Raw genomic sequence first — 23,088 nt, 5'->3', positions numbered from 1 at the left:
ATTTATGCACAAAACGACATTTTTAAATGTTTGACTATTTTTGTGCTCATTGATGGATGGGAAAGATTATATCTTTTCTTTTGAAGTCACCGGAAAATGCCTAGATAATAGTTAACGGTTAAATCGTGGTTCATATCTGTGACGGGCAGACAATTCGTTGAAGTAATTTAGTCGTAAATATTCGAGTTGATCAACTATGAAGGAATGTGCATATGAATGCGTGCGGTTGCCGTAGGTACCTACGATGTTTACATTATTTAAACTGAGAGGGAGGGGAAGTCGGAGAGCGCGGCGCGGCGCGTCGGTCGGCGGCCTACCTTGAGCGGGCAGGTTCAGTGGCTGTGGCCTGGCCGGTCCCGACGAGTACCGCGGCCGGCGCACACGTCAGTCGAGTGGGCGCGCTAACTGCGTACACAATAAGTGAATCAACGAAGATGTCCGGCTCCAAGACGGCGTGGCGGTACGCGAGCTGTGTACTATTCGTTGTCGCGACGGACGCTGCCCTGTCTGGGCTGTATATTGATAACGGTGTCGATCAAACGGTGATACACCATTCGCTGACGCGACATGAAAGACAAGTGGTCGAGCATGAAATACTGGAGCTTTTGGGCCTCGGCGAGAGGCCGAGAAGATCCCAAGCGCCGCCTCTGGAGCGCTCGGCCCCGAGTTTCTTGCTGGATGTGTACAAGCAGCTTGCGGAGGAACATGAGCAGGCCCGCCCGACACGCAGTTCTGAAATGGCTCTGAGTGGTGAAGAGCAGCACGCCATCGACGAGAGCGATTTAATTATGACATTTCAGACTAAAAGTAAGTTTATAGTTATATATACTTACGTACTAGAAAGTTAATGTTTGTTTTTAAAAACTTAAGGAATGTGGCTGACCCCCAATGCCTGACGTCCGTTTATCATGCTCTTGCTGAGTCAGTCTTATCTTATTGCTTAACCGTTTGGGGTGGATCTCCTAAAACGCTTATGCTAAGAGCTGAAAGAGCCCAAAGGGCAGTTCTAAAAGTAATGCTCAAAAAACCTATTTTTAACCGACTTCAAAAAAAGGAGGAGGTTATCAATTCGTCGGAATCTTTTTTTTTTTTTTTTTTTATTATTTATGTATGTTCCCCGATTACTCGATGACGCCTGGACCGATTTTGAAAATTCTTTTTTTGTTTGAAAGGGTATACTTCAAAGTTGGTCCCATTTAAATTTGGTGAAGATCTGATGAACATCTTCGAAGATAGATACTGGAACTCCTCAACGTTGTTCATTGTATAACCATATCAATAAAATCCTACACATATTATATCCCCTAACTGCGGCGAGAGTTAAAAAGATATGTACTAAATGGCTTTTAACTCTTTCTTACGATCAATCAGAACAACTCATAAAGTCTTGTCTCACACACACACACACACACACACACACACACACACACACACACACACACACACACACACACACACACACACACACACACACACACACACACACACACACACACACACACACACACACACACACACACACACACACACACACACACACACACACACACACACACTGTGACGTTGTAAATTTTGAACTACTAATTAGCGTTTCGCTTTTAATAAAAATCAATTTGTTCAAAGTATGTTGGTGCCACCTAGCATCAAGGTGCAGAACTACGCGTGGGTCGATGTTCAGAGTTCATTCGAGCCACAATAGATGGCGTTTGCTTCGTTGTCAATTGTCGTAAAAATAAAACAAAATAATTAAATAAAACCATAATATCATTTGTTTATTGTTAAGTCATTAACAAAACGGTTCTTATAATATATCCTTAGGTTCCGCAAATATTCAAAAATGAATTGGCTTCATGATCAAACTAACTGAGAGCGGCCACACTCGGGTTGCGTCTGGCAACACCGATTGGTGAGATTTAGAATTTTCTCTGGAGTCAACATGTGAAGACGAATTTTTTTTCGTTCCAGGAAAATCTCACTCTTTTTCGCCCATGGCTTCGCCTGGGAAAATACAATAGTTATAAAGTTAGTCATCCTAACGTATTTCAATGTTTCATCAATTATGGTGAGTGAAAAATCAAGTAATGTGGATTCGACAAAATGGCGGTTTGGTTAGAGAAAATCCTAATTTTATGATTTCATTCCAGTTCCAGTTATTTTATCTTCCCAAATAAATGAGGATAATGGGTTGTGGGTGGACTTCTGAAAACCATTGGTGGCCAGGAGTTCAATAGGTGAGTTGTGTTTGATCGGGAAAATTCCACGTGTCGAAATTTTCACACAGCACAAATTATAATCTTGTTTTTCTTTGTTACAGGGTTTACGTTTACGTTTTTAATTTTACGTTTACGTTTTTTAATTTTACGTTTACGTTTTACGTTTAGCTTCAGTTTTCCGTTTTAGTTTTACGTTTACGTTTTACGTTTAGCTTCAGTTTTCCGTTTTAGTTTTACGTTTACGTTTTCGGTTTTCGTATTTATTTCTTTTGCACATTCACGTTGACAACTTAATTGCTATGGATAAGACTTGGTGAAAATCTTTGTAATGAAACATTTCGGTTGTGAAGAATCAAATAAATTGAGTTTTGGATCTTGGCCGATGCCGTCCAGCTACCTTGCAGTCTTCGCACCTACAAGTAAGCAAATGTTTGTATCCTGCAACAGTTTAGTGAACCTTCTTAGTGTATGTGTACAGTAAGAACCCTGTCTTTACTACTGAGCTTTTATTTTGAAACAATTTTATGAATTTTATTGTGTCATTGTCTATTCCATGCCAATGGCATCTTAAATTTAAAACATAGATCTTATGTACTATCTACCTAAGTCATTCTAATGTATCTAAATTAAGTCTTGGCATTAAGCTAGAATAACTAAGCATTATTAGCCATCATTCTGTATTAAGCGACCCCGGTAAAAGTTACATTAAAAAACAATTTTGCCTAACATCTAGCAAATTTCATTTATAACACCTCATATGCATTACAAGGGAGTCGACGGCTAGCTTCTATTCTTTACTAGGTAGATAGATCAAGTAAAGTAAATTAAAATTATTTTTTTTTTCCTCTAATCTTTGTAAGGTGGTAGATTATTCCGTATCCGGGTATATTTCTATTCCGCCCAATTTGCCACCCTTACAAATGGCGCCCGAACGTTTTTTTTTATATAGTTATTTCAGTATATTTTGAGAAATTTTGTGAATTTTATGAAATGTACTCCGCTGATTGTACAATTTTCTAAGTAGTGACACATTGCAAAGAGCACTAAGCTGTTTTTTTATGGTTAACTAACTAAATAATAACTAATAGTTAGAAATTTTGTTTGATAGTTTAAGTAATTTTCTGAGTATAGTCCAACAGTGGTTTTTTCTTATTTAATTAACACATTATAAATGGTGTTTATGCCGTTCAATTATGTTATTTGACTTACCTTGGAGGTGTATAAGTGAATGTTTGCCTTCAGTTTAGTAATAAACATTGCTTAACTGAGTTGTTGTTGGGTATTGCTTTCAATAGTAAGTACATCTTATGTTTGAAAATTCCGGTAACTTAGTATAATTAAAGTTTTGAAACGCTATGTGCCGTTAACTAGTTACACACATACATTTATAAATACTAAGAGTTACAACTTGTGAAACTAAATATATAAACTATATTCAGAGATTACATTAAGTTCAAGTATGAAGTTATGAACAATTTTTTTTTTCAGTGACTTGATACTTCATTATTTTGTTGAAATTTTGTTTAGAGCAGTGTTAAGGTTATGATAAAAGCTACTTCACACACAAAACATGTTAAGTTTAATTGAATGCTGGTAGTTTAAAGTGACATTTACAAACAGATTTTGTTGTATTTTAGGTTATGTGTTAAAGGTGTAAAGTAACAGTCATCAAACCATTGCACAATCTCTTTGTTTTTTTTTTTAAAGATAATATGCTATTCAGAGTTCATTGCAACTTTGTTGCCTGTTTACTTTTGTAATTGTAAAGGTTGTAACACACTGTGTACTCATAAAGGTGATACTGCACCTTACAATCATTTATTCAATTTTGGGAAGTTTTATTTTGTTATATTTTGTTTACTATAGTAATAATATGTGCTTGTATTATTAACAATATTTTGGAATAGGAACATAATTGATAAAATAGGTTAGGATAGACTTAAGAATATTGTTTTTGTTGTGTATTTTGCTTGTGTATATTTAATAGTTTAAATAACTTCTTTTGTGTTTGTGTTTAACCAATTAGTATAAGGCTAAACATAGACAGTTACACAAGCTCGATATTTTGTTAAATGTGTTTTGACTTAACACAATGGAACAGACTTTTGCCCAGTTTCATTCACTTTTGAAGGACGAATTGTGTTATGAGGTATCCATTCGTTCCGAAACTCCAGCACCTACAGTGCTAGGTTTAAAGAAACAGTTAAAACAATTAATTCAGGAAATTCCTTCTGAATCAATTTTAGAGACGGATTTCACTTCTGAAAGTGAGTTAGGGGTTATTACTAAAAAACTTCAAGACTTAGAAGATTTATTAAAAAAGTGTTCTGACACTAAAGATAGACATGCCCTCTGTAGGTCTAAAGCTTTAGCTTCACATTTGTACTTTAGAATTTTGAGAATACAGTGTTCCGAACTCAGCTTAATAAGTAGGAAGAGTGAATTACATACAAAGTTGCAGAGTTTGATTTCCAGATTAGATGCTGACAATGAGTCGTCTCACGACGAATCACTGGATTCCGAGAGTACCGCCGTTGACTGCACTGGTGATAAAAATGTTGCCAAGTGGAAGTTAAATTTCAACGGACAGGGTGATCCGCGCAGTTTCATCGAACGCGTTGAGGAATATAAAAGATCTTATGGCGTTTCAGATGGAAAATTATTTGTTTCTGCATTTCATCTTTTTACAGGCCGAGCATTGTTATGGTACAGAGGCAACAAATGTCAAGTTTCGTCTTGGTCAGAATTGAAAACTTTATTTTTAGAGGAATTTGATGCAGTAGATTATGACTACAGGTTGCTAGGTGAAATTCGAGCAAGAACACAAGGCTCTGAAGAACCTGTGTCTATCTATTTCGCTGTAATGTTTGGCATGTTTTCAAGGTTGTCAACACCACTTTCCGAAGAACAAAAGTTACAAATTTTATTACATAATATTCGCCCTTTTTACTCAGAACAATTAGCTCTTGTTGACATTAAGTCTGTCGCAATGTTGAAGGAAAAGTGTCGCAAACTAGAGGCTGCGAGGCAGCGTTCCGCCTTATTTTCTGAGCCTACTAACAGTAAGGCAACTTTAAGTTCAGAGTTTGCTTACAAACAAGTGACAAAACAGATAAACACACTTTCAGTCACACCTGCACCTAAGGTTGATACAAGTAAAGGCACTAATTTTACGAAAACAAATAAACAACTATGTTACAAGTGCGGCAAGGGTAACCATTCCTTTAAATTTTGCAGGACAGTTCCGAAATTTATTAGATGTTTTTCGTGTGGACGTCAGAACTTTACAGTAAAGACATGTCCAAGTTGTAGTAAAAAGGCGATTAGTAAACCCGCTCCGGACAAAAATTCAAAAAACTAATTAGTAAGAACTGTGCAGAGACACAAGTAAAGAACTTGGTCATTAACAACAAAACATCCCTTTTACCTGACACAGTTCTGTATTCAGTGGATAAACGAGACTTTAGGCCACATTTAAAGGTTTTTGTTGACGGTTTTGAGATTACAGGTTTACTAGATTCCGGTGCTTGCGCGTCAATTTTGGGTAACCAGGCGCACAAGGTTTTTTTGAGATTCGGTTATAAACTGCATAGCAGTATTGATACCACATTTTCAGTGGCAAATGGAGACAAACTTGATTGCATGGGTTATATGTTTATTCCGATTACTTATAATTCCGTAACTCACATAATAAAATTTTTTGTAGTACCCTCTATAATAGCGGATGTTATTTTTGGCTGTGACTTTTGGAAAACATTTCAGTTAGCCCCTGGCATTTTTGATAATTTAGAATTAATTAAGGCACCTTCTCAATTTTACAATATTTGTGCGATTGATAATAAACAAATTCATACCATCACTTCTTTTGAAAACTTATCATCTCAACAGAAAGAATTAGCCCAGTCTGTAGTAAATAAATTTTTAGATATTTCTTCAGAGAAAATTGGATTGGGTAGAACAAAATTAATTGAACATGTTATTGACACCGGTGATGCCTTGCCAATAAAAATAAAACAATATCCACTTTCTCCCGAAAAGAAGGAAGCTTTAAGTAAAGAGTTAGATAGGATGCTGGAAATGGACGTAGTTACTCCGAGTGAAAGCCCTTGGAATAACCCAGCAATTTTAGTGAAAAAGGCAAATGGAGACTGGAGATTTTGCCTAGATTGCAGGAAATTAAATTCAGTGACAAAGGGGGATTCATACTCAATACCGTACATTCCACAAATTCTAGATAGCTTGAAAGAGGCAAGGTTTTTATCATCGATTGATTTAAGTTCAAGTTTCTGGCAAATTCCGTTAGCTAACGACTCTCAGGAAAAAACCAGTTTTACAGTTCCTGGTAGAGGGTTATTCAAATTTAAAGTCATGCCGTTTGGCCTATGCGGTGCACCAGCACGACAGCAGAGGTTAATGGACCAGTTATTTAATCAAAATTTTTGTAGTGATATTGAAAATGGAATAGTATTTTGTTATATAGATGATATTGTTATTTGTTCTGCTGATTTTGAAACCCATTTAATTTTATTAAACAGAGTTCTGGATAAACTAAAAATGGCTCAACTATCCATAAATTTTGATAAATGTAATTTTTTTAGAAACTCTTTGAAATATTTAGGGTATATAGTGGATGAATTTGGTTTACGCACAGATCCTGGAAAAGTTGCCGCAGTTTTGAACTTTCCGACCCCAAAAACTGCACAGGAGGTAAAGATTTTCCTAGGCACTTGTTCTTGGTACAGGCGCTTTATTAGGAATTTTTCAACCATCGCTGCACCACTCAATAGACTAACGAGTAAAGGAAAGAACGCACCTAAATTTGAGTGGAGCGAACAGGCAGAGGTAGCATTTAATACATTGAAGAATGCGTTGGTAACCGCACCTGTTCTTGCGGTACCGAATTTTGAAAAACCATTCAAAATACATTGTGATGCTTCTGCATATGGTGTTGGCGGTATGCTAACGCAAGAAACCGATGGTTGCGATCATCCCATTGCGTATGTCAGTAGGAGCCTAAATAAAAACGAAAGGAATTACAGCGCGACGGAACGCGAGGCTCTAGCTGTGATTTTTGCAGTGGAGAAATTTCAGGCTTATTTTGGTTCCAAGCCAGTCACAATTATCACAGACCATGCATCCCTAAAGTGGTTCTTAAATTTAGAAAATCCCTCAGGACGACTCGCCAGATGGGGTTGTAGATTATCACAGTATAATTTTGTTATCGAACATAGGAAGGGTTGTGATAATGTAGTTCCGGATACCTTGTCGAGACTCATACACGTAGATGTAGTTGGTGATCGTAATGATAACTCTAGTCAACAAGTTTTGGTAGATGACTGGTATGACAAAACATTTAATGGCTGTAAAATCAATCCAGCAAATTTTCCGAATTTTAGTATTTTGAACGATAAACTATATCGTTACAGTAAATGTAAATACCAGCTTCTCAGTGAGTTCGACTGGAAAGAGGTAGTCCACAAGAACGACATCCTTAGAATTATGCAACAAAACCATGCAGATGCAACTGCAGGTCATTTTGGTGTGTTCAAAACTCATCGCAGATTATCCCTCAGATATTTTTGGCGTGGTATGTATAAGGACGTGGTTGAGTACGTTAAGAATTGTGATACTTGCTCTGCGTATAAACACACGACATCAGCCACTCCAGGTCTGCTAGGGAAGCCTAAAGTCTGCGAGAGACCTTTTCAGGTCATTTCGGCTGATTTAGTCGGACCTTTGCCTAGGTCTAAATCAGGATTTACATTTCTTTTTGTGGTGACGTGTTGTTTTTCGAAATATACAATGTTGTTTCCGTTACGGCGTGCCACAGGTGCCGCTGTTGTTAAAGCGCTAGAGAATTTTGTATTTTTGAACCATAGTGTTCCAGAGACTGTGATTGTGGACAATGGGTCCCAATTTACAGGATCTGAATTCCGTAATCTCATTAAGCGTTATAATATTCCGAAATTACACTACACACCACTGTACACTCCGCAAGTTAACCTTGTTGAGAGGTACAATAAGGTTGTTATGACTGCTGTAGCCGCTTTTGTGAAAGATAACCACAGGTCCTGGGACGAAAACCTGTACAAGGTCCAGTTCGCCATAAACAGTGCGGTTAATGAATCCACTGGATTCTCCCCGTTCTTCCTTGTCCACGCTAGAGAACCGGTTTTAAATGGTTCCTTCTATAAGGACACGGATAAGGAGTACGAGGCCGGAATTCCAAGGGAGGAATACGCAGGTAAGTTTGGAACTTTGGAGGACATATTTGGTCAGGTTAGGAGAAATTTGTTTCAGGCTCATGCAGAGTATGCAACGCATTACAACTTAAGGCGTAGGTCTGCAAGCTATTCTGTTGGGGATATAGTGTGGAAAAAGACCTATCCACAAAGCGACGCTACAAATTTTTTCGCAGCTAAGCTGGCACCTAAGTATGAAAAGTGCAGGGTTGTCAAGGTTTTGTCACCTTTGGTTTACGAACTAGTTAGAGTAGCTGACAACCACCCAATAGGCACTTGGCATATTAAGGATATTAAGAAGTAGATATTTGCCATTACTTAGTTTGGTCTAAACTGTTTGAATATTTAAGTTATCAATATTCAATTAGGAATTTGTATGAGTGTAGTGATGTTCTGAGTTAACAGTTACATTACCATGGTTCAGTTGAGGATGAATGTAGTGGATGTATGTAGGGATGAATATGTGATGATTGGAATGCTTGTGGTAGACCAACCGGTTGAGAAAGTAAAAATGCAAATATCGTACTTTGGGGATAACGAAAAGGGGGGGTTTTGTGTTTTGTTTTCGTTTTCCTTCTAGATAATGGATCATTTCTGTTATTTTTCCGATTCTGTTCCGAGATCTATTTTCTAGGAGAGTTATTTCGTTTTTTTTCTCATATTCCGATTTTGATTCGGTTTTATTTTCCGAATGGGATAGAGAACGGTTGCCATATCAGATGGACCCGTTCACAACCAGATTTTCCGTATTTGTTGAGTAACAAATATTACGATGGTAGTTTAAAAGAGTGAACCACCGTAGGCCTAGACGCATTCTATCAGTCAGCTGAAGAATGATGCCAAGATGTTTCCACTCAAGTGTCTTAGACACCATGAAGTTTTTTTGTATATATTCTTTTTAGAAGTTAGGGTTGTGTAGTTAAGTATAATGTATAAAACCTTACACTGTTTTCAGTATATTTATTTTGTTAGACAATTTTCCTTGTTAGTAGTAGATGTGCGTTCACGCGTAACTTCTGTGTTTTTTTGTTTGTTTGTTTCAGGCAAATTGTTAGTAGTTGTTGGATGACGCTGAGGGCAGCGTGGTTCAACCTGTTGAACCTTTTCGTAGGAGGGGAAGTATTGTGACGTTGTAAATTTTGAACTACTAATTAGCGTTTCGCTTTTAATAAAAATCAATTTTGTTCAAAGTATGTTGGTGCCACCTAGCATCAAGGTGCAGAACTACGCGTGGGTCGATGTTCAGAGTTCATTCGAGCCACAATAGATGGCGTTTGCTTCGTTGTCAATTGTCGTAAAAATAAAACAAAATAATTAAATAAAACCATAATATCATTTGTTTATTGTTAAGTCATTAACAAAACGGTTCTTATAATATATCCTTAGGTTCCGCAAATATTCAAAAATGAATTGGCTTCATGATCAAACTAACTGAGAGCGGCCACACTCGGGTTGCGTCTGGCAACACCGATTGGTGAGATTTAGAATTTTCTCTGGAGTCAACATGTGAAGACGAATTTTTTTTCGTTCCAGGAAAATCTCACTCTTTTTCGCCCATGGCTTCGCCTGGGAAAATACAATAGTTATAAAGTTAGTCATCCTAACGTATTTCAATGTTTCATCAATTATGGTGAGTGAAAAATCAAGTAATGTGGATTCGACAAAATGGCGGTTTGGTTAGAGAAAATCCTAATTTTATGATTTCATTCCAGTTCCAGTTATTTTATCTTCCCAAATAAATGAGGATAATGGGTTGTGGGTGGACTTCTGAAAACCATTGGTGGCCAGGAGTTCAATAGGTGAGTTGTGTTTGATCGGGAAAATTCCACGTGTCGAAATTTTCACACAGCACAAATTATAATCTTGTTTTTCTTTGTTACAGGGTTTACGTTTACGTTTTTAATTTTACGTTTACGTTTTTAATTTTACGTTTACGTTTTACGTTTAGCTTCAGTTTTCCGTTTTAGTTTTACGTTTACGTTTTACGTTTAGCTTCAGTTTTCCGTTTTAGTTTTACGTTTACGTTTTCGGTTTTCGTATTTATTTCTTTTGCACATTCACGTTGACAACTTAATTGCTATGGATAAGACTTGGTGAAAATCTTTGTAATGAAACATTTCGGTTGTGAAGAATCAAATAAATTGAGTTTTGGATCTTGGCCGATGCCGTCCAGCTACCTTGCAGTCTTCGCACCTACAAGTAAGCAAATGTTTGTATCCTGCAACAGTTTAGTGAACCTTCTTAGTGTATGTGTACAGTAAGAACCCTGTCTTTACTACTGAGCTTTTATTTTGAAACAATTTTATGAATTTTATTGTGTCATTGTCTATTCCATGCCAATGGCATCTTAAATTTAAAACATAGATCTTATGTACTATCTACCTAAGTCATTCTAATGTATCTAAATTAAGTCTTGGCATTAAGCTAGAATAACTAAGCATTATTAGCCATCATTCTGTATTAAGCGACCCCGGTAAAAGTTACATTAAAAAACAATTTTGCCTAACATCTAGCAAATTTCATTTATAACACCTCATATGCATTACAAGGGAGTCGACGGCTAGCTTCTATTCTTTACTAGGTAGATAGATCAAGTAAAGTAAATTAAAATTATTTTTTTTTTCCTCTAATCTTTGTAAGGTGGTAGATTATTCCGTATCCGGGTATATTTCTATTCCGCCCAATTTGCCACCCTTACAACACACACACTCACACACACACACACACACACACACACACACACACACACACTCATATTGTCATATTGTATGAGGAGGGCGATGATCACTGCAACACAGTGTATACTTCTGCAGGATCATCGTTCCCATCTGTTATTGTCTGTGAAATTATGTATGAAAAATAAAGATTATTTATGTGTGAAAAATAAAGATTATTTATATATCTTATATTGTATATAGTTACTATCTTATTACAACTACGTCCGTGCGGACTACACCAAACCCCTATTTTACCCTCTTAGGGGTTGAATTTTTAAAAACCCTTTCTTAGCGGATGTCTACAACTCTACATAATAATACGAGTAGCTATCAGCAAATTTCAGTCCGATCCGTCCAGTAGTTTGAACTTTGCGTTGATAGATCAGTCAGTCAGTCGCCATTTCCTTTTAGAATTATTTAGAAGATTTTGATTGAAAATACGATATTACAATATTATGTATTATTATAAACTTTGTTTAATGTTGTATTTAGGTACCTATGTATGGGTATAACGTAAGTGTATCACGCGCAATGAGTAGGTAGGTATTTTCTCAGAAGTTAGTTCAGTGGCCAGTACTTTATCAATGCGGGAACTATATTAGTAGGTAGATATAACAGTAAGTATATTAATAGGTCTTATTTATTAGGTATTATTAGATTATTCGTTAGTAATTTAGTTACAAAATTATTTTATCCAGGGTGACCCTCGTTGCTGTTAGTTTGCATGTATACTTAGGATATTTTTTTGCGGTTTTTAGTGGAACAGTCAACTTGGCTGGTCAAAGATTCTGTTGAGGTAGGCATCTCTGTAATTTCCTCTCCGCGAGTCCTGACCTTCGAGAAGACATGTGGATGATGGATACGGGGCAGTCCATCGTTCACAGTAAAGTCCTCGAGCTGGTTGGCGAGCTGTGGTTCCTGCACGCCAGAGGTGGATCTGCTTCTGCGGACACCTATAACTGGTGGAGTAACGAAAAGTTGCCGAACCCTTGTGCTCCGTCGTCAGCAGCGGTCAGATGAAACATTCTGAGAATATTAGTTGACATAACCACCGTGCTTCCACGCCCCGTGCCGGTGGTATCTATGATGGATACTCCTCACGAAAAAATATTGGCATCTGTGTAGTTGCGGTGTTTATGTTTTTCTGCGTAACTCTGCCGTTGTTGGTGCAGGCCACGGAGTACAAACAAGCAACCGATTTCGAAGGTTTTCCTAAAAATACTTATTTTGAAATTTTCCACGGTTTTCACACTTAAGTACCTACCTATACCTAAACTAGTACCTAATCCATTTTCGAAGAGTAGGTAGGTACAATATTTTTAACTGACTTCGAAAAAAGGAGCTTCTGTACTCGATTCGTACCTACCAGTATAATTTATTATGTAGTTACCGATGAAAGTTCGCGATTTTCTCACAAATGCATAAATCGATTTTGAGAATTTTTTCATTATTGTAGTATAAGTAGGTAACTGGCAAAAATATGTTGTAAACTGTACTTCGTCCGTTGGGTATCCCGAACTCCGAAGGAATCCTTTTTCTGTATTTATCTCTTTCAAACGATGTACCTAACTAATAAGATAGCTAAACAATGCTTTTGGGAAATGAAACCTTATTTGTACCGATATTTAGAGATTAAAATATAAAATCTACCAATAGGTACAAATCTTAGAAAGTGAAACTGGTGGCCGCAGGTAAAAATGAGTCAGATCCTATAATGATCTACAATTTTATAAACCGACCATAGCTTAGGTTGGGTTTATCAGTCACTACGAAAAAAGTTCAAAATCTTTAGAGGAATTCTTGAGATCGTCTTGTTTGGTTTTAGTTCGCTTTTTAGTCCTTATTAGTAACCTATCTAGTTAGTGTTGGTACTGGTAAGCTCTTGAAAAATAACTATTGAAATCGGTTCAGATGGAGAATTATGGAGTCGCCGCAAAAAAATATACCTACTCACGTGTCCGAATTGAGAACCTTCTTTTTTTAAGTTGGTTAAAAATATCGATGACAGAATATAGGTAATTGGGTATTTTCTTACTTTTGAATTTGATAAATATTATTACTTTATTATGAACTAGGATAAAAATAATGACGTCCTGACGTCCGCTGAAAAAAATATTAAAATCCAACAAAGATTTACAAAGTTACAGGCATTTTAATTTTGGAGTGGGAGGGTCTTCTATCCCTTTCTCGCAAAACGAAAATTTGTATGAAACCGCACGAAGCTACTATGGCATTAGTAGGTGTGACGTCAAACTGCTGTATCGCTATCTCTGTCTAATCAGAAATATTTAAATGCTTATAACGTTTTTGTTATTTGATCGATTTAATTAGTTTTTTCGGTTTACGTCATTATTTTTATTCTAGTTTATAATAAAGTAATAAACAAATCGGAGTCAAATACCCAATTGGGTACCTACCTACCTAGGTATACTCCGGTCCGCGACATGTTGAGATGGCAATCGGGGTATGAGGCGGGCGGACGCCCCGCACACCCGCACGTCACCCGCGCTCGCCCACACCGGTTTAGAGCGGAGGCTGTGCCGGTGCGGGTGTGCGGGGCGTTCCCTCCTAGATTGCCATTTCGACATGTCGCGTACCTACTACCTATACCTAATAGCTTTTACCTAAGTTAAATTCGTGTCTTTAAGGAATCAAGAGAACTCCTTAAGTAGGTATTAATTTACTTATTTGCATATGTAAATAAATTTAAAATCTCAAAAATATACGTTAACGATGTACACGTGCAGTGGGAGTCAAGTTACAGCAGCCTTGTGAGACACAGACACCTGTTGCGAACTCATTTGCATGCCATTAACATTTCATTAAAGCCATTAAGGACATGTAAACAGTTGTCGTAAATTAATGGGAAATGGAAAACCCCACCTTAATAAGTACCTTATAGTAGGAGATAGAGTATACTCTATAGACTAGACCAGTTCAGAAGTCAGGACACCTGAAGCGAAATGTTAGGACGAAGTCAACATATCCTTTAAAGAACTGAGTTTAGTTTTGGAAATCTGAAGGAACTGATGAACCGATAAATTAATATACTTTGACTGCATTTTCTAAATAATAGATAATACATTATACGTTGGTCTAATGGTTAAATTATTCGGTTACGGATTGCGGAGCATGTGGGCCAGGAGTTAAGTTGAGGGTTGAGCCAAAAAGAGTTATTGGATTTTTCTGTCAACAACTCTTAATAGATAATATGCTCCCTCGTAGGTCTAGGTCTAGTGACTAGTAGAATCTCCAAGTGGGCCAAAAAAAAGTAATTTGGGCTTTCTGTCAACAAATTCACAATGGGAAATTGGCAGTGTTTAGGTAAGTCGGAGAGTAAGTAAACTGTCAATTCTGCACCTGATCTCTCTCCGGTCGTTTCGGATTGCCATTCCAACGGACTATAAGAGTGCACCTAGTGCTTACACACTTGTTCACTATTATCTCCTGCGTAGTTGGCTAGTCTTCGTTAGTTCGTTGAGATTGGCCACCGGCAGAACAAATTCGGTCAGGAAGAACATAAACAGTCAAGTGCGAGCTAGACTCGTACACGAATGGTTCCGTACCATCGTACACGGCTCACGAGATGCAGCCCGCTGACATACAGACGGACGGACGGACAGGTTGGTACCCTTCGGGTACGGAACCCTATAAATATGGCTACCTAATCTTGATAATAATACTTTTACGTTACTTTCTGATCTTATATTTCATGATTTGTAGAGCATCACCTGGGTGCGTTGCGCCAAGGTCACGGAAGGCACGTCTGGTTCGACGTGACGAGCGCGCCGGGCGACTCGTCGTCCCTTCTCACTGCAGAGCTACGGCTTCATCAGGCAGCGACGCACTCAGATGATCCCACCGCCTTGTATACAGTTGTCGCAAACCGAGTTATAAGCGTCGATAATTTGGGGTAGGTACTCAATTAGTTACAGACAGACAAACAACGAAGTGATCCTATATTTTACTTATTATACTTCGTTGTCTGTCTGCTTGTGTCTGTGAAGACCCGTCAAGGGAATTCCCCGTTGAATCATGTTTGGCAGGTAGCTATGTCTTAGGCATAGCACGAGTAAAGGGAAAAATCCGGAAATCCTGACTTTGTGGTTACATAATTATATCATTAATTATATCACAAAAAAATTTAAAAGTAAGTATTATTCGTTGTACCATACCTAACGAAGCTATTCGTGTGCGAGTCCGACTCGTACTTGATCGCTATTTTTTATAAAAAATCATAGTAGTTATTATTGTCGCTTCTATTTTATTGTGTAACTAGTAACCATTATATATAATATCTGCCCCGGCTTTACTCACGTGTTTAGTCGACGTTAGCCCGACTAGTTTCGAACCCATCCGGGGTCCTTTTTCAAGGGAGTCAGTTCGCGCATGCGCCGCGGTTGTGACTGCGAGCCGCGCGTGCCGCTGCCCGTAGAGCCCGTTGTGAGGGTGGCTGGGGTGTGGGGGCTAACGTCGACTAAACACGTGAGTAAAGCCGGGACAGATATTATATATAATGGAAATCACTCACGATAGTTTAAACGCTAAAATAAACTAGTAACCACATGACTCGGCGGCGCGGCTTTCGCTCGGGTAGATTATCTGAATATCCTTGCTTAGTTGGGGCACAGAGGAAAGAAGTGGTTGGGGCTTGACCTAAACTCTATAAATGGAGGGTGACCGAATTTGCAGGTTTGGAATGTGTTTCAACGCCCGAATTATTTCAACGTTGATGACATAATAATATTATGTAATATCTTATACTAGGGCTACGGGTAGGTAGTATCACAGAGTACATTATATATACTGGTATAGAGACGTCAGCTAATCTTTCGTAGTGGTGCCATCTGTTTCTAATTGCAGTAACTATTGTATGTAATTTATTTTTAATTTTTTCCGGCCTTGGATACTAGTTTTTTAAGGTCAACTATATAGCTATACGTATAACAGGTATAACACGTGTGCAGGTTTAATTCATATATTATTTTTATAGGTAGTGACTTCAAAGAAAATACGAATCAAAAATTATAATCCCGCTTAGGTACACGTCGCAATATGGCAGAAATTCAGTGTTATTCTTAGTTCGGCCGCATTATTTATTATTTTATACATTGAGAGAAGTACTTTCAGTACTAAAAGTTGAGGTAATAAAACAAAACCCGTAATTTATTATTTAAAAAACTAAATTTTATTTTTTTCTTTACACATGATTTTTGTACTGCATTCTCTATAGGTATTAGGTTATGTTGAATTTAGCATGAATTTATAAGTGAATATCCCAGCAGTACACTTGAATGGATGGATCACGGATGCAGTAACACTGCGTAAACAAAAATGTGGCACAAACATGGATGTCAAGGTTGCTATAGTACCCTTATTATAAATGCGAAAGTGTGTTTGTTTGTTGGTTTGTCCTCCAATCAAGTCGCAACGTGCAACGGATTGACGTGCTTTTTTGCATGGGTATACTATAGACTATACATATAGTCTATGGGTATAGATATAGACCTAGAGAGTGAAATAGGCTACTTTTTATCCCGGAAAATCAAAGAATTCCCTCAGTGTTTTTAAAAACCTAATTCCACGCGGATGAAGTCGCGGGCTTCAGCTAGTAGCATAGGAGTAATAGTGTCCTGTGGCTAGTAGCACCTAGTAGTAAATAAAACTTTTTGAGTCGTAGAGATAATAATATATTTAATATAATAATATATTTATTTATTCAAAAATGTTGTACAAGACAAAGACTCCTTAAAACAAGTACACATAAAAAAGGTAGAAACAATAAAAATATAAGAACCTGAAGGAGTGCTTTGGCGTCCGTGCTAGGTAAACCTGTGTTACGGGCGCCGCAGCCATCCCTTGGATCCATCGATTAATATGGAGTACAAATTTAAATTTAAATTAGGCTATTTTAGTAACAATATTGTGTGTGCGTGTGTGTGTGTGTGGGTGTGTGATCTTCTTCTTCTTCTTAATTTGCTTTATGGGAAGGTCGTAGAGATACCAGACTACAGTGCGACAAGGCTCTCTTGCCACTTGATTAACATTGACAGGGGGCGCTATTGGAGAACAAAGGCTTAGAATCTCTATGCTTAGAATATTCAAACAAGAACAAAGGGGACACTTGACGTCACCGTTAGTTCCGATTTCGCCACGCGCCAAGATAGCCTTGTCGCACCGTAATTTATTTTTTGATAAAACGCCATCTAGTTCTAATTGCACAAACTAAAATTATGGAGATTTTTTATACTAAACAACATTAGTTCTATCTGTTAAGACCCTGGGTAGTATGAAATTAGATATGTACTGCAGGTAACGTAGATCGAGAATAAATACCTATTTTTTGTTCCGTAGCTATTTATCCATTTGTTTTCTGATACAGACTTTATTGATTGCAGGGGGATTCAGATGGAGCAAGTTGCAGCAGTCAACACAAGCGCCGGTGCTGAAGGCTGGTTGGAACTGAACGTCACGGGAGCGCTGTCCACCTGGCTCAATGCGCCTGCGGACAACCAGGGATTCTTTATAACTCTGCATCCGCACTCGCAGCCTGGTACATTAATCTTCATCATGATCAACATAGTCTCCCCACTGAGTACAGCTCTCCTCTCAGAATGAGAAAGGGTTTAGGCGATAGTCTGCCACGCTGACCCAGTGCGGATTGGCAGACATCACACACCTTTGAGAACATTATGGAGAGTCGTCAGGCATACAGATATCCTCACGAATGTTTTCCATCACCGTTACACATCATTCGGTATTATCGGCACATTAATATTATTACCTACTTATTTTTAGGGTTCCGTGCCTTATTGTGAAAAACAGAACTCTTATATCATCATCATCGTCAACCGATAGACTACCACTGCTGGAAATAGGCCTCTTGTCGGGACTTCTACACGCCATGATCTCGCGTCACCTCCTGAATCCAGCGGCTTCTTTTGACTCGTTTGATGTCATCTGTCAAATTGTGGGGATCTACCAAAATTGCATCTTCCGGTGGGAGGTTGCCATTCCAACACCTTGGGACTTTAACGTCTATCAGTTTTTCAAACTAGTTATGTGCCTATGGCACTTCAGCTTCGCAACCCACTGAGCTATGTCAATTACTGTGGTTCTTCTACGGATCTCTTCATTTCAACCTTATATTATTATCACAGTTTTCCATCCGTCCGTGTATGCCCTTTAAGTTCCGAAACAATGTAATGTACTCTCGATCTTGTATTTTAGAACGGAACGTGAAACCAGAAGAGATAGGCTTGGAAGAGACCCATGGCGCTAACTCCGAAGGGAAACAGCCTTTTATGGTTGCGTTTTTCAAGAATGGACCTAAACTGGGTTCCTCAGATACAGGAGCGCGAAGAAAACGTGAAGCGAGGAGATGGCGTAACCACGGCTATTCAGAAAATTATCTGAGAAACCCTCTTACTGGCAAGTATTTAAGTATTTATGCATAGATTGATTATTGGTTTCGCTACGTATTTATGTCTAGGTACTTTTATAATTAATACATGAATGTATTACAGTCTAGCAAACAAGTTGAACATCGATGAGATTGATTGAGCAGGAGGGGGGGGGGGGGGGGGGGGGGGGCGGGGGGGGGGGCACACACTATTAATAATAATAATATATTTATTTAGTAGGTAAAAGCTCAATTATTAAAATTATAAAATGTTTATTATATTGGTTGATGAGTCGGCTTGTGGCTTGTCTCCAAAACTACTTAAAGTCAAATCATTTATTAAAATTGGGTACTATCGTAAAACCGTAGTACTGGTACTTGTCTGGTGTTTTTTTTCATTTAAGGATGAGTTTTTTCTTGAAACAAGTTTATTGAAATTACAGATACATCACACTGGACGACACGGAGCTGCGAAATACAGACGCTTTACGTTAGTTTCAAAGATTTGGAGTGGCAGGTACGTATACCTACTCTAAAATAATGATCCTTTATTACAAAAGGCAAACCATTAGGGTGTGTGTGGCCGACTGTTAGATAAAATCATGGTGAACCCGAAGGATGCCAATGGGACCACATTACTAAGCCTCTGCTGTCCGTCCGTCTGTCTGTCTGCGGGCAGTATCTCGTGTAACGTAATAGGTAGAAATTTTTCACAGATTGTGTATTTCTATTGCCGCTATAAAACAAATACTTATTACAAAAATTTCAAAATGGCCGCCATGAAAAAATTTAAAAAGTGTTATTTTTTGTTACGATGGTACCCTTCGTGTGCGAGTCCGACTCGCATTTGACTGATTTTTTCAATGTTAACTTACCCGTGACGTACTTAATTTTGTTTAGTACGTAATTCGTTTCGTTAGGTACGTAATTTTTTGAGATTAGCACTTTCCATGTAAGGCGAGTCAGGCTGAAGTATTATAGTGAAGTGATGATATAATTTTATAGTTTGGAAATGTCCGAAATATATATGGCCACAAGCCGCTATGCGATGATAAAAAACAAACAACCGTTTGTGGTTATCTAGACACTTCTATTTAGTTTTAGTATTGGGCTGTCCGCTCTAATAAAACGTATTAAATAATGGACGTATAAAACGTATTAAATAGTCGGTGCCAATGAGGTGCTAATGTGGAGTCCCAAAACAATATGAAGAATAAACAATCCGTGCGGATGATCGTTATTGGCACCGGCTTAAAAAATATTATTATAGAACTACATTAACTCTTGTACATCCAATAAGTATATTATAGTCGGTAATAGTTAAATTAAATTATTTTTAAGTGGTTGTGGAAGGGTTGTGGTTATTGAAGTCAGTTTTTTTTGTTTTTATTTTTTATTTTATATACGGACTAAAGGTATATTTTAACAGGATTGGATTATCGCACCGGACGGCTACGGAGCATTTTACTGCAGCGGAGAGTGCAACTTTCCCTTGAACGCGCACAAAAATGCAACTAATCACGCCATCGTGCAAACATTAGTGCATCTTCTAAATCCTACTCAGGTTTGTATTATTATCATCATCAGTAGTCAACACGAGCGCCGGTGCTGAGAGCTGGTTGGAACCGAACGTCACGGGGGCGCTGTTTACCTGGCTCAACGCGCCTGCGGACAACCATGGATTCTTTTTTACTCTGCATCCGCACTCGCAGCCTGGTTCATTAATCATCACGATCAACCCATAGTGTAAATTGAGCACGGGTCTCCTCTCATAATAAGTAGGGGTTGGTCATATAATAGTCACGCTACGCCACGCTATGGCCAAGTGCAGATTGGCAGACTTCACATACCTTTGAGAAAATTATGGAAAACTCTCAGGCATACAGGTATCCTCACGATGTTTTCCTTCATCGTAAAGCAAGTGATATTTAATTGTAAAATTCACATAACTCCGAAAAGTTAAAGGTGCGTTTGCATGTGCGTGGAAAGAAGGATCTGGCACAACGGACGGTCGAATTTCACCAGACACCTACGTCTGATTGCAGCCAAGCGCTAGTCAATAAATTAAAAGAAAGTGCGTAAAGTGTTTTGTGCTGCTAGGCACAATAATATGGTTGTCATGTAGGTACATAAGCAGAATTTGTACTTCAAATTTTAGATAAGAATGTAGGTATGAGCTTTACCTATTTGGAGTTTTAAAATATTTTTGTTCTAGGTACCCAAGCCGTCATGTGCTCCAATCAAGCTGTCTCCAATTTCAGTTCTGTATTACACGGATGACTCGAACGTGATACTGCGGAAGTATAAGAATATGGTGGTTAAAAGTTGTGGGTGTCATTAGTTAAAGTATGCCATAGGTTATATGGTTTACTTTACTTATTAAACGTGAAGTGTATATTCAATTTGAAATACAGACTGCGCAATTTGAAATACATGTAGATATACTTATTTAAACTCAAATATGAAATATGATGAATGTGATATTTCCGATATTTCAAATAAATTATGTATATTGTATATGTACAATTTATGTTACAGTAAAAACTCTTATCCGGTCAAAACTACTTTTAATTGACAACTGATAAAACAGTCAAAATTAGTTAGACTAAAAATATCAGCTAAGAGTCGTTTTAAATCCGAGTCCCTCGGGTCTATAACAATAAATAACTATAACAGTAATAATTATGTTGAAGACATTGAGTTATTGTTTATACAAAACTATTATATTATTCTAATTGTGTAATTGAAATGTACTGATTTATCTATATAGGTAAGATCTTACAATTTGAACTAGTCGAATACTCATGATTGAACAAAATGAATTCATTAGGTAGCTAGGATACGTAGATATTATTAAAATAAGTGCAAATTACCATTCATACCTGCAATGCGGTATTTAGCACCAAGCGAGAAAAGATCTAAAAATTTATAAACAAGATAGTATTAGCAATAAGCTATCGAAAAATGTTAATTTCAGTTCATAAAATTATAAATGAATTTTATAATTCATTTTAAAGATTTCATTTTTGTATCCGTTCTACAAATATCCAAAACGTATGATACCTACCGCAGCCGCCATGTTAATTCCGACTGTGACGTCACTTTGATTGAAATTATAATGTATTTCACTAAGAAAATACAGTTGCTTACCAATCCGTGTGACGTCATGACAGCTCATGCAAATCCTAAAAAGATGGCGGGTAGCGTTTTCGCGGCGATATTTGAAATGCAAAATTCAAATGCATTTTTAATACCAGATAACTGTATGTTTAATACTAATCAAATACTAACGCTGGACCTGAGATTGTTTTTGTATCTCTAATCTATATTTGAAGCAACTTGATTTTCGCCATATTGGCGTTGATAGCAGCAGTAAAATATTAAGTAGGTATTATTAACGTGGTTAACCAATTCTGGGACCTGCGTTTATTCTCACGCAGGTACTTATACAGTACGTAAAACGATTACTATTGGGTGGAGGTTTTTTCACATAGATTTCAAATAACTAGGTACGTGGAATGAAAATGTTTCAGTGAATAACGTTTATGATAGGTACTTATTTTATTTTGACATTATTTTACGAAAACTAAATTTTTATGTTTCATGAATTTATTGTGAAGGTACTAGTGATATGATATGGAAGTTGGAAGGAACGTTTCTGATACGATACCGCTAAAGTCTGGAATGCCCTTCCGGCGTCCGTGTTTCCTGCCAAGTAGGAGTAAATAGGCATCTTTTAGGCAAGCACGCTCCAAAATAGACCTTATCATTGCTGTTTATTAGCATGATTGTCGTCAAGCGCAACCTGACAATAAAAATACGAATTTAAATAAATCATTAACGAAAGTGGAGTAGGAAAATTATGTATATTACCTACGCTTAAGTTGTGTTCATGTAGGTAAATTATTTTTCTCCTTTATTGAAAAAAGTTTAAAACCATTTTGATGTCGCTTTCTTATTCATTTAGATATGATATTATGTATTATGTAAGTAGGTATTTTTTACAAGTCTTAGATGTAAGATTTTGTTAATAAAGGCACGCCATTTGACTGAAATGTTAACAATTAATAATATTGACTTTGTTTCCCACTTTTACTCATATGTAACAGCTACTTCTAATAGGATATCTAGAGATTAAACAAATGTAATGTGCCAATTTCGTAATATTAAGTAAATTAGGTTTTAATAGAAATAGGTCCATGAATAATTTGAATTGATCATTAAATGTTAGATAAATCGTAATAAGTAGTTGTTTTTTAACCAATCCTATTTCTTATACACAGTTTGCGTCATACATTTATGATTTAATAGACTTATTCTACATGCCAGCATTTATGAGGAGGAGTTTTTAGGCGTCGTTCAGTCTAGACAAATGGGTAGATGCAATAAAATATGTAAGTATTTGATATCAAGATCAAGATATCCTGAGGCTTAGGTAAATAAGTAGCCTGGGCCTATCTACATACCTACATAGAGTACATATCCTAATTGATATTTGTTAATCCAATAGGCGT

The 23,088-nt window shown here is 37.3% G+C and overlaps 1 protein-coding gene across 1 annotated transcript; it reads left to right on the top strand.

The window, feature by feature from the left end:
- The first annotated feature begins 304 nt into the window (after positions 1-304).
- On the top strand, positions 305-22,813 carry gbb (glass bottom boat). Its single transcript, XM_034969313.2, has 7 exons — positions 305-807; positions 14,896-15,085; positions 17,571-17,725; positions 18,403-18,603; positions 19,018-19,091; positions 20,004-20,138; positions 20,790-22,813. The coding sequence occupies exons 1-7, from the start codon at positions 435-437 to the stop codon at positions 20,913-20,915; spliced, it is 1,254 nt and encodes a 417-aa protein (XP_034825204.1). The 5' UTR covers positions 305-434; the 3' UTR covers positions 20,916-22,813.
- Positions 22,814-23,088: the final 275 nt, after the last annotated feature.

This window comes from Maniola hyperantus, chromosome 1, assembly GCF_902806685.2.
Source record: "Maniola hyperantus chromosome 1, iAphHyp1.2, whole genome shotgun sequence".
Taxonomy (NCBI): domain Eukaryota; kingdom Metazoa; phylum Arthropoda; class Insecta; order Lepidoptera; family Nymphalidae; genus Maniola; species Maniola hyperantus.
Note: the sequence above shows the minus strand (reverse complement) of the source record. Positions and strands in the feature narration are given on the sequence as shown.